A 12,456-nucleotide genomic window follows, 5' to 3' on the forward strand; every position below is an offset into this window, starting at 1 on the left:
ACACACACACACACACACACACACACACACACACACACACACACACTCGACCCCGACCTCCTATAGAAAACGCTGGCAGGCAGAACCAAGAGGTCAAAGTTCAGTCTTTTATGCTGGAGCGTAGAGGAGATGCGGGTCATTGGAGACGTCAACATGAGCTCAGAGCTGATTATATACAATCACTGTATGTTGCCCAGTCCACTCGTCTGAATGAACCTCAATTAATAATTTTCATGCTCTTCATTCATTACGCTTTAAGGACCCAAATTATATGAGCAGATGTTAGTGTGACCACGCCCATGAGCGCAGCGCATTTCAATCGCCTTACTAGGGACCAGATCCAAACCCGACTGCGCATCTTAGAGACGATGTAGAACAGGAAATCAACATGGAGCTAAACGTCAAGGGAAGGTTTCATTACAGACCGGACAGGTGAGGGCGGAATCATTCCAGTAGGGGTGTTTTTTCAGGAACTGTGATGAAAGAAAAAGAGATAAAGAGCCGTCGGGGTGGTGTGTGTGTGTGTGTGTGTGTGGAGGGGTCTCAGAGGTCATCGAAACACAGACGAGGAGAGAGAAGAGCTTTAAGTGAAAGGTTAAAGTTCACGGCGACGCTCCCACGGCTCCCTCCCGCCCGTCTGGCACGACCGCGGCGCTGAAGCCGCCTGACATTTAGAGGGATGAAATAAAGCGACGCGAGAGGGAGAGAGAGAGAGAGAAACAGACGCGAGAGAGATAAAGGAGAGAAATCAATTACTCCAGACGTTCTCCCAAAACTGACCTTTTCTCCGCCAGCTGCTGGGGGGCCGGATTTTACTAAAGCGCCAACAGGGTGAGAGAGAGAGAGAGAAAGCGAGAGAGAGAGAGAGAGAGAGAGAGAGGGTGAGAGAGAGAGGAGAATCGTGCCTGTGAAGCCATTTTCAATCTTGAATCTTGAGTAAATAAGAGAGAGCAGAATGAGAGAAGGAGAAAAAATAGGAGAAAGAAGCGAGTGAGAGAAGCACCAAGATAAAGGAGAGAAAGGGAAGAAACTCAGCGCGCCCGCTTGTGGAGAAAGTTCACTTTACATCTGAAGATTAAAGGAATCCAGAGAAACAAAACAAAACGAGAGAAAAATAAAGAAATAAAACTATTACAACTCTAAACTGTGCCGATAAAATTAAGATATAATTAATCTACACACAAAAATGAAAAGAAAGTAAGAAGTGTGTGTGTGTGTGGGGGGGAAGTGTGTGTGTGTGTGTCACCTGCTGTTCTCACCACTAATCCCGTTACACCCCCCCCTCCCCCCCTCCCCGTTTTACACACACACACACACACACACACACACACCTCACCCTCATACACACACCTGATACCTCAGATCCAGGGTTCCGGGATGTGAACAGTGATCAGTAAAAATCTCTTTCATCTAAATTCATCAGCGGTTATCAGGAGGTTGCTGGATCGAGCCCCATCACAGGCAGAACACGTCCTGTCCTAACATTTCTGGATCGGGCGAGTCAGAAATTAACTGTGAAGCTTTAACGATAAAATAAATCAAATAAATCTTAAGACACTGAAATGTTTAAATGATTTTTATTAAGATGATTTAAATTAAAACTGAATAATAAATGTTACAGATGATAAATGTATTAATTTATATTATTTGATGTATAAAAGTTTACGTCTGATCAGTAACAGTTAGTTATTGACGCTCTGGTTCCCTCTGCTGGAGGAAGCAGGTGCTCTCCACGCTGGACCTGATGCACTCGCTAACCCTGCAGAACTGTTTGCAGTTCTTTGTGAAGTGGGCGTGGTCTGACTGAGACCGGGGGAAATTTGTGGTTCGGTTTGTATTGTTTGCATTTCATCTGTACATGTTTCTTTTCATTTCTGTCCTGATTTCATGTCCTGACGTGAACTCAGGGGTCCATCCCAGCCAATCAGCCAATCGTGCCTGTGCGGCTCCCTGCCGACCAACAGGTCTTCGTTACATCTCGAATCAAACGTACTGCATCTTCCACCCGGTCGCTGCTCAGTACTCCGCCAGGATGGCACTAACGTTGGGTGGAAACGAGGACGGCGAGTGTGTGAGGACCCCCGGCGCTCCGATACTCGTCTCCCAGCAGTCGAACCCCAACCGTCTGAGCTCCTGCTCCACCTCCCGCACCCCCGACTCGTCCGTCTCTGGAATAACAAGCGTACAAGAGCGAGAAGCTTTTATTATACTCTCCTGTAATGCTAGAAAAGTCTGCTGTCATCTGTTCATTCACATGTATGGGCATTAGTCACGTCGCCCCCTTGTGGACAATCGTAAGAATGCACGACCCGAATTAGTGAATTATAATTACGCTGTAATGTAAAAAAAATTCTATTACTGATGATAAATGTATTAATTTCTACTGATTTATAAAATATGACGTCTGATCAGTAACAGCTCGTGTTCTTAATCTCCTGCGATGCTAAGAAAGTCTCCTGTGATCTGTTCATTCACTCGCTAACACACGATGTCGCGTCTTTGTCGCCCCCCTGTGGACAATAGTAAGAATGCACAACCCGAATTAGTAAATGATAAATGCTGTAATGTAAAAAAAGTATATACAGGTAAAATAAAAAAGATGATATAATAAAGGAGTGAATATTCTCTGCTCTTAAAATAAAATAGAAAACAGGGGGTCCTGGTGATGCTGGAATGGAGCAAAAGAACCTTCAGCTGTCATTTGCTTTTCTCATCAATAATTCTATTACTGATGATAAATGTATTAATTTCTATTGATTTATAAATGATGACACTGACTCAGTAACAGCTCATGTGTTCTTAATATCTGCTAAGAAAGTCGTTCATTCACTCACTAACACACAATGTATGAGCATTAGTCGCGTCTTTGGCGCCGCCTTGTGGACACTTGAAAGAATGCAGGGCCTGAATTAGTGAATGATAAACGCTGTAATGTAAAACTAATTCTACAGTTTAAATAAAGATGATATGATAAGAGGAGTGAATATGTTCTGTCCTTCAAATAAAAAAATTAAACAGAAAACAGGGGGCTGAAATGAAGCAAAAGGACTTCAAAACATCTGTATTTTCTATTTTTGAGTGCTTTAATTTTGTATTAATTTGTATTTATGCACATGTGTGTAATATGCTAGCCCACTACTGCGGAGAGTCTGAGCTCCTGGGTTTAAGTTTTAGCACAGGTCTGAGATGTGTGTTCACAGGGAAACTGAGTATATTCAAACTGACCATACATAAAAAAGTGTGTGTGTGTGTGTGTGTGTGTGTGTGTGCTCACTCACCTGGCGGGAGGAGAGTGATGGCGCAGCCTCCCCCTCCGGCGCCGGTCAGTTTACTGTGAAGACCCCGGGCGAGCGTGAGCTGGCACAGCGCGCTGAGAGACGGGTGGCCGACGCCCAGAACGTCCAGCTGGTGCTGATTCATGTCCATCAGGTCCTGTAGGATGAAACAGTGAGGTCATCACACAGCCGGAGCGCCGTGAGGAAAACAGCAGTGTTCGCGTGGGCTCGTGCTCGTACCTCCAGCGTGCTGTAGTGTTCGGCGCTGGCGCCCTGCGTGGTCATCTCCGCCAGAGTCTGCTCGCACAGTCGGGATATGGCGTCCACCGACTCCAGCACCGGCACCATCACTGTCGGGTACTGAACCAACAAACACCCGAAAAGGCCAGTAATTATTATTAATGAGAGTACTTACACTGACCGGCTGTGTTCCAAATCGAGTGCAGTTTTGATGAACAGGACGAGTGCGGGTGGAATCACCTTGTTGACGTTGTCCTTGACTCTGGAAACGAGGAGCTTGGTGCTGCGGGGAACTTTGGTGTTGGTGAGGAGGATCCTGAGCGTGGGCACCCTGCACAACACATCACAACATGTTCCAAATTCCAAAAAGCAAGAACAAAAACATGTGTTATTAAGTGTGAGAATCTGTGTGTGTGTGTGTGTGTGTGTGTGTGTGGACAGCATTGTGTTTACCTGCTGAGTGGTGTAATTTTCCCAGCTTGGTATCGCAGAAAGCCCCCTGCACACACACACACACACACACACACACACACACACACACACACACACACACACACACACACACACACACAGCATGAAGCCAAACAGAACAAACATTCTTCTTTTCTTTTATACAGAAGTTAAAGCAGCTCTGAAAACCGAGACTCGACTGCGTGACTGGATGTGGGTATCATGTACAGCAGGGATCCTCTGTCCAAACAGGACGGTGCAAAATCTCATCTCGCTACCAGAATGGAGCTCAATCTAAAATGTAGCTTTTTATTTATAGTTTTATTATTTTATTATAGTTTTTTATTTTGTGGAAGCTGCAAACATGCAGGACAAAAACTAACTGCATTTTATTACATCAGAGTTATTATTATTATCTTTATAATACTATTATTACACATCTTATCATATTATTATAATTATTACTATATTATTATATTATTATTATCATTTCTATCATATTATTACTTCATATCATTAGTTTTGATTATTTTATTATTATAGTTTTTATTATTGTCCTTTATGATTATGTTTATTATTATGATCAGTATTAATTTCATCTTTTTATTATTTTTATTATTTTTATGAATTTTATTATAATGAGTGTCTCACCCCATGTACCCACAGCGTTGTCCACTCCAGACGGGTTGCCATGAATGATCTTTTCACCCTGATATGCCCACTGATTGATCAGCTCCAGCTCCTCCTCAGTCCATCTGAAACACACAGTCCAGATAAAACACCCACATACACCCGACATTAACCAGCGTGTGTGTGTGTGTGTGTGTGTGTGTGTGTGTGTGTGTGTGCGTGTGTGTGTGTGTGTGTTACCTGACCGTCTCCTCCTGGTGTGTGTGTGGTGAGCTGATGGTTCCTCTGGCCGACAGTAGAGCAGCTGATACACACACACTGTACGCAGCACTGGAACCCAAACCAGCACCAGTAGGAAGTTCTGACCACACGCTGACCGTCATACTGGGCAGGACTCTGAAATCACATATACACACACACACGTTATAACGCTGTACATGTCACATCAGAAATGAAGATGATGGTAGAAGGTGAGGAAGATCTTACTGAGAGTCGGAGAACACACACAGGTACATGTAGAGGAAGCACAGAACCGCCATGCTTCTGGTGTCTGTGGAACCTTCAGCCACGCCGGCAAAATCACGCAGCTTCTTCATCAGCTCGACGTCCAGCTCCGTCCTGCTCAGAGAGGAATCTACAACCACCAGGAGAAACATCAGGAGAAACATCTACAACCACCAGGAGAAATATTTGGGACACGCCCTGTGATGGTGCAGTGCGGTGACTCGCAGTACCTTTGCTGGGGGGCAGCAGGAGCTTCAGAGCTTCGGTGTCCCAGCGCATGAAGGTGCTGATGTTGGGCAGGTTGATGTGAAGTTCATGTGTAGATGTGACCTGCAGCCGGAGAAACGTGCGCAGGTTCAAACTCACCGCCAGAGCGACCTGTTCAACAAACACCAACATCAGCGGCTCAGAAGTTTATAGACGCCTGATGAAATATCAAAAATGAACCCACACCATGTTTATGGTTTATAAAGTCATCATGCTGCTCACCTTCCCGTGCACTACAGCATGTTCTCCGTGCAGGATGCATTTCCCAGGAGCAGAAACCTGCAGGCTCTGCATTCCGACCTGCACCAGGATTCAGCTGAAGAACCAGCAGCTCTGCACCAGTACCACCAGTACCACCAGTACCAGATCACTGCGTCTCCCACCCGTATTCCGACTCAATCACAAGCTGTGTGGACTTACGCAAAGCGGGTGTTAAAGCAAAACACCGGCAGCGTATCGAATTAATCACCAGAATTCAATTTAAACTCATGAAACTCTGAATTTGAATAGAAGTGATAAATAAAAATATATAAACAGACAGAAAACCGACCTGTCATCACCAAAAACTCAAACTTCCTCCCGTTAGTGGCGCAGCTTATTAAAAGCGCCGCTTAGTGACCAATCAGAGACAGAACCAGCAAGCACGCTTGTAGTCCGTCCAATCAGAACACACATCGCCTGCTCGTGTCATGTGTTGCTCCGCCCACTCACTGGTTGTGTTTACATTTGTATTTATAGTGCGCACTACCTAGTGTACTCTTGTATGGTTTCCGTATACAAATAAAACAGCGATCATACCAAGTGTACGGATGCTCACAAAGGACAAAAATTACTTACAAAAAACGCAGTAAACTTTTATTGTGTTAACGCCAGTCTTGTACACTTGTGCACTATTTAGTTGACTATATAATAAGGCACTAGTGTAGAAATTGGAAGACAGCCATGGTATAGCGCGGAACAGCCCCGCCCACAAACTACGGAGAGCTACAAATGTCGACAGTGAAACGCCGTTATTGTTTAGTATTTTAGTGTTTTGAATGCAGTTGTACACTACTTAGTAGACTACAGTAAGAAGACTAGTACTGATATTAAAGCGCATCCATAGTAGCGTGTTTAAGCCACACTCACCTGCCTACGGACAGCGACAGAGACCAAAAATGTCAGCTGTTAAAAAACTCAAATGTAATATAAATACTGTAAATATTTTGCTTGGTGTTGATATAATTTGGGTTGTTTGGGTTACCTAATACTTAATACCATCTAAGTTCAACACCAAGTTATTGTGTTAAACTTATTTTATGCAATAATTTGTTTTATTTAATATTATTAATGCACTTGACATATAAAATAAAGAAATGACTGTACAGATATTAAAATCCTCAATTTACAGATTTACGGGATTTGACCACCAGGAGTCGCGAATACGCAGTGCTAAAATAAAACCCCAGTCTAATCATGAGATGTTTTAACAACCATAAATAAAACTTCACTTTTAAAAGCTTAATTTTTTCTCAATTCATCTGTTATTATAATAAGTGATATTTTGGTAATAACAGTTCGTTTCTTTATTGAAAACTAGCTAGTCGGCTAGTAGCGTTTTCAAATAATTACTCGACCAACGTATCAACATAGACAATGTAGACGTATCATGTGAGGTCATCCATCTGTGAGCTGATGCTGCAGTGGGAGCAAGTCTTTCTTGTTCAGAATACATCTAACTCCACAGGTCTCTCACAAAAGCGCTGTTTTGAAAAATATCTTGTCAAGGCAGTTTGTGGTGTACTGAAACATGAGACTTCATCTCCCCGTTCATCGTCTGTACAAGATTTCATCTCAGAATCCTTTTCAGAGGCTGTAAAAAAGTAAATATTGGGTCAATAAACAACAAACTCTGTTTTACTTTTTTTTAAACCACCCAAGTATGAATAATAATCACTTACAGCTGTTGGGTTTTGCTGGAACTGGTTTGAAGCCTGAAAGAAAGAGGATGAAGCCGCAGTTATTACAGGAACTCTGAACTCTAGATGATCTACTGCTGAATGGAACTGAAGTTCTTCATCTACTTTCATTTACTCAATAAATCCAGTTTAAGAATCAAAAAGTCTCGACATTCGTTCTCCTGAAATCACTTTTATCTTCTTACCAGAATTCTTCTTCTTCCAGATCACAACTCCAGCAATCAGAGCAACCAGAGCAAGAACAGCCACGCCTGCACCAACGATGATACCAAGAGATCCTCCATCTACATCTACAGAACCTGAACCAGAACAGAAGCTCTATTAGAAGCTCTAATCACACTTTCACAATAGAAATGTGGAGATTCTACAGGAACGTGGTTCTCCTACCTGGAGCTTTAAGCACTAAGTCCTTCTCCAGGCTGCTGTGCTGAACCACACAGGTGTATTCATGTTCCTTCAGCTCCTCAGGTGAGACTCTCAGAACGGCTTCTCTCTGGAAGGTTCCATCCTGGTTTGGTAGAGTCTCTCTGATCTCCACGTCCTCATGCAGTTCCTGTCCGTCCTTCTGCCAGAACATCATCAGTCCTCTGGGGAAGTAACCTGTAGCGTGACACACCAGCTCTGGTCGAGGGAAGTTCTTGTGGAACACTGACACCTCAGGACGATCTTTAGAGACAGAGAAACATTACAGAAAGCAGGACTAACCATGTACAGTCAATAATATATGCTTGAAACTGTTGTATCTGATTAACATAGGCAAGACAAAAAAGAATGAGATTGTCCAACACTACCATTAAAGTGTTAAAGATGCTGCAGTTTTTTCACTTTTCACCTGTCATTTTCAATTGCTATTATTTGTCACATGCACCGCACCCACATGTGGAGCCACCAACCGCATCTTTTTACTGAAGAAACATTCTTCATGAATTTCTCCCCCACTTGTGCCAGACAGTAGAATTTGCTGTTCCAATAACAAGAACGTAATTCCCATGCATCCGAACCTCCCACATGCACAGCAAATTGTGTCTGTTGACCAGCTGACCAGGCCAGTGGTCTAGCAAGCTAGACTGCTGTTCCACCCGATCTGAGAAAATCTGATCTCTAGAAAAGTTAAACATTTATTCTTCTCACTTGCAATTAAATCGTAATAAAAGTGTATTGTTTGGGTGTGTAGATGGTGGATGGATAGTGGTGAATGTTGATAAAGTGAGTAAATGAGCAACAGGTTTTCAGTGACGAATGTAGTTACAGTAACAGAGAAGATGAAACTCGTTACCTTTCCTCTCCAGAGTCTCTCTGCCGTACGACACGTACTTCCTCAACCAAAAGATACACTCCTTCTCAAAGTAGTTCTTCCAGTTATTATTATTACCAGCATTAGGATCCCACTTGTTTTTGGTAATTACAGCTTGAGGTTTTGGTGCAGTCCAGGTGAGAGTGTTTAGATCCAGACTGATGAAATCTTCTCCATCATAACCAAACTGATCGTATCCTCTAATGGTTCCATCATCATCAAGCTCACAGCCGTACATCCTCTGCAGTACATGAACTCCTGCACACACACACACACAGACATATTAGTGTGATGGGGTCACCTGAGCGTCATCTTTTACACTCTCCATTAAAACATCACCCTACACTTTCCTCTCCATTTTTATCTGACAGTCACAAGTTGAAATGAATTTACTGATTTAATGGATGTATTTAAATGAATATCATATAAAGGTGAGGAGTAGTGGGTACTGATAGTGGGCAGGGCTTCTGTACTGATAGTGGGTGAGTTCATCTTCCTCTTCACTTTTCTTCATCATCAGTTCATCACATTAACAGCACTGAGCTTACCTGCTCACTGAGAGTACCGCTCACTTCCTGTTCTGTCCTTCCTCTCACCTACAGAACCTTCTACTGACCACTAACATCATCACATCATCAAATCAACACCTTCTACTGACCAATCACATCATCACATCACATCAACACCTGTAGCTGTAGAAATAAATCTGAAGGTTAATAGATGTAGAAATGTGTTGAGGATTAGAAGATGTGAATGTGAGAACAGAGACGTGGTTCTGGATTCAGCACTTTTACCTTCAGTCTGATGGAAGCGCTTCATCACCATAGCAACATTTACTTTAAAGTTCTCCTCATCACCCTGACAGCGCTGAGTCTCTCTGTTCCAGTAATCTGGATCATCAGCATCAATCTTTTTTATCCACTCCGTCTTTGGGATCATTTTTGTTATGTTGCTGTCGTAGTAGGAAAACTGGCCTCCATCCACCATACCAACAGCAGTGAATTCTGGGAAATTCATTTCTCTGACTCCAGTGTTGAAGTACTTCAGTGAATGAGTTCCTATAAAACATTTTCTATTAACACAAATCCAAGAAAAATATTTTCACAGACCAATAATAATAAAAATATTTAAATTTTGAACGGGTCCACATCTCTACAATCACTTCTTCTTCTTCTTCTTTCGGCTTTTTCCCTTTTTCAGGGGTCGCCACAGCGAGTCATCCTCATGATCGCTCATTGATTTGGCACAGTTTTTACGCCGGATGCCCTTCCTGACACGACCCTCCCTAATTTATCCGGGCTTGGGACCGGCACTACAATGCACTAGTGCATCTAGCGGCTAGGTATCTATAGGACAATTCAGTGTTTCCAATTAACCTGGTGGCATGTTTTTGGACTGTGGGGGGAAACCGGAGTACCCGGGGGAAACCCATGCAGACACGGGGAGAACATGCAAACTCCGCACAGAAAGGACCCGGACCGCCCCACCTGGGGATCGAACCCAGGACCTTCTTGTTGTGAGGCGACAGTGCTACCCACTAAGCCACCGTGCCGCCCTCTACAATCACTTCAATGCCTAGTAAAACAGGCAATGAATAAATAAATATCAACTGTAAAAAAAAAAAAGTGAGATCCATTAGCAGAAATATTGGGACAGCATTGTAAATGCTCTGAATCCCAAACTGATACAGACAGATCATCTATAAAGCATGAAGAGAAGCTCTCATTTTAGATCAGCTGACTCTTACAGTGACTGGAAAATTACTGGTAGGTGGGATTTCCAAGTAGAAACCAGTATGGACGTTTTTTAATTCCACCTAGATTCTTCACTTTACTGATTCATGGCTTTTCATTGTTCTACGCTTACACACAAATCCACCTACTTCCTTCAGCTTAATCAGGCAGTAACACCTGGACACCTGATTGTTCCACTGCAATTCCACTCCAGCATTATGGCATTGCTGTAAAAGCATTCCTTCTGTTAATGCCTTCCTCAAGATTTGTATGTGGGAATCTGAGCCAATTTAGTGAAAAGAGCATTTGTGAGTCAGACACTGATGTTAAAAAGAAAAGTTCCTTTCTGTGTGGAGTTTGCATGTTCTCCACGTGTCTGTGTGGGTTTCCTCCGGGAGCTCCGGTTTCCTCCTACAGTCCAAGTGCAAGTGAGGTGATCTGGAGATACTAAATTGTCCATGACTGTGTTTAATATAACTTGTGAACTGATGAACCTTGTGTAATGAGTAACGACCGTTTCTGTCATGAATGTAACCAAAGTGTAAAACATGATGTTACAATACTAATAAGTTAATAATAAAAAAGAAAAAGAAAAGTCACAATCAATGTTTCTATTTATCCCCAAGGTGTTTAGTGGGGATGAGGTTTGTGTTTGAGTCTATTTCGTCAAAAATGCGTTTGTAAGGTCAGGATCTGATGTTGGACAAGAAGGTCTTGCTCACAGTCAATGTTCCAATTCATCCCAAACAAGGCCAGCACTAGTGTGTGTCTGTGTGTGTGTGTGTGTGTGTGTGTGAGGGAGGGGGGGGGGGATTCTTTTAAATATTTTGCATGAAAAATCAAAGCAATCAGCAATAAATGATTTCCAGGAGTGCCATTATTATGCAAAGGAGTGTATGTTATGTGGTCAGGTTCTCTATTTTACAAATTTGTTAAAAGAGTACTAAACAGGAGGTAATAAGCAGTAATAAAGAACTTATTTATACTTATTTACTAATTATACTATACTAATTATACACTTTAACTAATAATAAATCTAAACATTAGTAAATAGTTAGCATGTTGCTGAAATATTGAACGTACCTGCTGATGAAGTGTGAATCAAAAGTGTAAAAAAAAGCTGAAGTTCTGTTGCAACACTGCTCGGAACCATCGCTCAGAACCAAAAATAACCAAGACATATCAAAAACACTGAACTATTAATAATCTGCTTTAATTTTTCAGTAAAAGTTTGATGTTGGTAATGAAACTCTGGTTTCCTGCAGCCACAGTTTAAATATGAATAGTTTTATTGAGTCTGTGCACGATGGGAGAGTCGCTCGGATGGAGTGGTTGAACAGCTCACACATAACGATCAGGGATCGATATTTATTCGAGCCCAGAACAAACGCCGATTTGTGACTCCGAACCTCCACATCTGTAGCAGCCCAGCGAACATCTAGCCAAAAAGTTTTACAAAACAGAAACATATTTCGACCAATCAGAATTCAGGATTCCGTGCGCGTCATCAGTTGTTGGGCTAAATAAAGTTTAGCAAGTTAATGCAGTAAATAAAAGGAGCTGATGATGGAAAAGAAAGTGTGGATTATACTGTACATTTTATAAGGCTGTATAAAATAAAATATTAACACTGGTTACGGTAGACCTACGGAGCCCCTAAGGTGACATCCTCTGAAAAAAAAATAACGCGTGGCCACGACTTAGTAACGCGTTCCCACGCCTTATTAACGCGTGGCCACGACTTACTTAACGCGTTCCCACGCCTTAGTAACGCGTGGCCACGACTTACTTAACGCGTTCCCACGCCTTAATAACGCGTGGCCACGACTTAGTAACGCGTTCCCACGCCTTATTAACGCGTGGCCACGACTTACTTAACGCGTTCCCACGCCTTAATAACGCGTGGCCACGACTTAGTAAGGAGTGGGAATGAGATCGTGGCCACGACTTAAAAAGGTTGAAACAGTTGAATATTGTTTACTCTGTTTACTTTCTTGACTATCGTGTCAATAAACAGAATGGATGATTAAAGCATTGTACTTGCTTACTTTATATTTATTACATCTACAACAGTAGCGAACATTAACGTGTGTATAAACATTACT

General features: G+C 42.5%; 2 protein-coding genes across 2 annotated transcripts; both read right to left on the reverse strand.

The window, feature by feature from the left end:
* Positions 1-1,560: 1,560 nt before the first annotated feature.
* mvk (mevalonate kinase) lies at positions 1,561-5,871 on the reverse strand. Its single transcript, XM_063017779.1, has 10 exons — positions 5,589-5,871; positions 5,330-5,477; positions 5,082-5,229; positions 4,836-4,991; positions 4,617-4,720; positions 3,969-4,014; positions 3,756-3,846; positions 3,516-3,635; positions 3,279-3,432; positions 1,561-2,168 (listed from the first exon to the last, which is right to left on the reverse strand). Exons 1-10 carry the CDS (start codon positions 5,658-5,660, stop codon positions 2,017-2,019), a joined length of 1,191 nt encoding a protein of 396 aa, XP_062873849.1. The 5' UTR covers positions 5,661-5,871; the 3' UTR covers positions 1,561-2,016.
* An 834-nt stretch (positions 5,872-6,705) lies between these two features.
* Positions 6,706-11,731, reverse strand: LOC134335048 (BOLA class I histocompatibility antigen, alpha chain BL3-7-like). The gene is made up of 7 exons (XM_063017413.1): positions 11,435-11,731; positions 9,413-9,676; positions 8,601-8,876; positions 7,712-7,990; positions 7,510-7,623; positions 7,307-7,339; positions 6,706-7,218 (listed from the first exon to the last, which is right to left on the reverse strand). The coding sequence occupies exons 1-7, from the start codon at positions 11,502-11,504 to the stop codon at positions 7,070-7,072; spliced, it is 1,185 nt and encodes a 394-aa protein (XP_062873483.1). The 5' UTR covers positions 11,505-11,731; the 3' UTR covers positions 6,706-7,069.
* Between the last annotated feature and the right edge of the window lie 725 nt (positions 11,732-12,456).

The sequence above is a fragment of the Trichomycterus rosablanca genome, chromosome 21, assembly GCF_030014385.1.
Source record: "Trichomycterus rosablanca isolate fTriRos1 chromosome 21, fTriRos1.hap1, whole genome shotgun sequence".
Classification (NCBI taxonomy): domain Eukaryota; kingdom Metazoa; phylum Chordata; class Actinopteri; order Siluriformes; family Trichomycteridae; genus Trichomycterus; species Trichomycterus rosablanca.

Excerpts from the sequence above, each read along its gene's own strand:
- mvk (XM_063017779.1), bottom strand. The coding sequence starts at position 5,660 with ATGCAGAGCCTGCAGGTTTCTGCTCCTGGGAAATGCATCCTGCACGGA. Across the intron at positions 5,478-5,588 it reads ATGCTGTAGTGCACGGGAAG|GTCGCTCTGGCGGTGAGTTT; the intron begins GTGAGCAGCATG and ends TTTGTTGAACAG. Across the intron at positions 3,433-3,515 it reads AACACTACAGCACGCTGGAG|GACCTGATGGACATGAATCA; the intron begins GTACGAGCACGA and ends TTCATCCTACAG.
- LOC134335048 (XM_063017413.1), bottom strand. The coding sequence starts at position 11,504 with ATGGTTCCGAGCAGTGTTGCAACAGAACTTCAGCTTTTTTTTACACTT. Across the intron at positions 7,991-8,600 it reads AGAGACTCTGGAGAGGAAAG|ATCGTCCTGAGGTGTCAGTG; the intron begins GTAACGAGTTTC and ends CTGTCTCTAAAG. Across the intron at positions 7,340-7,509 it reads CTGGAAGAAGAAGAATTCTG|GCTTCAAACCAGTTCCAGCA; the intron begins GTAAGAAGATAA and ends TCTTTCTTTCAG.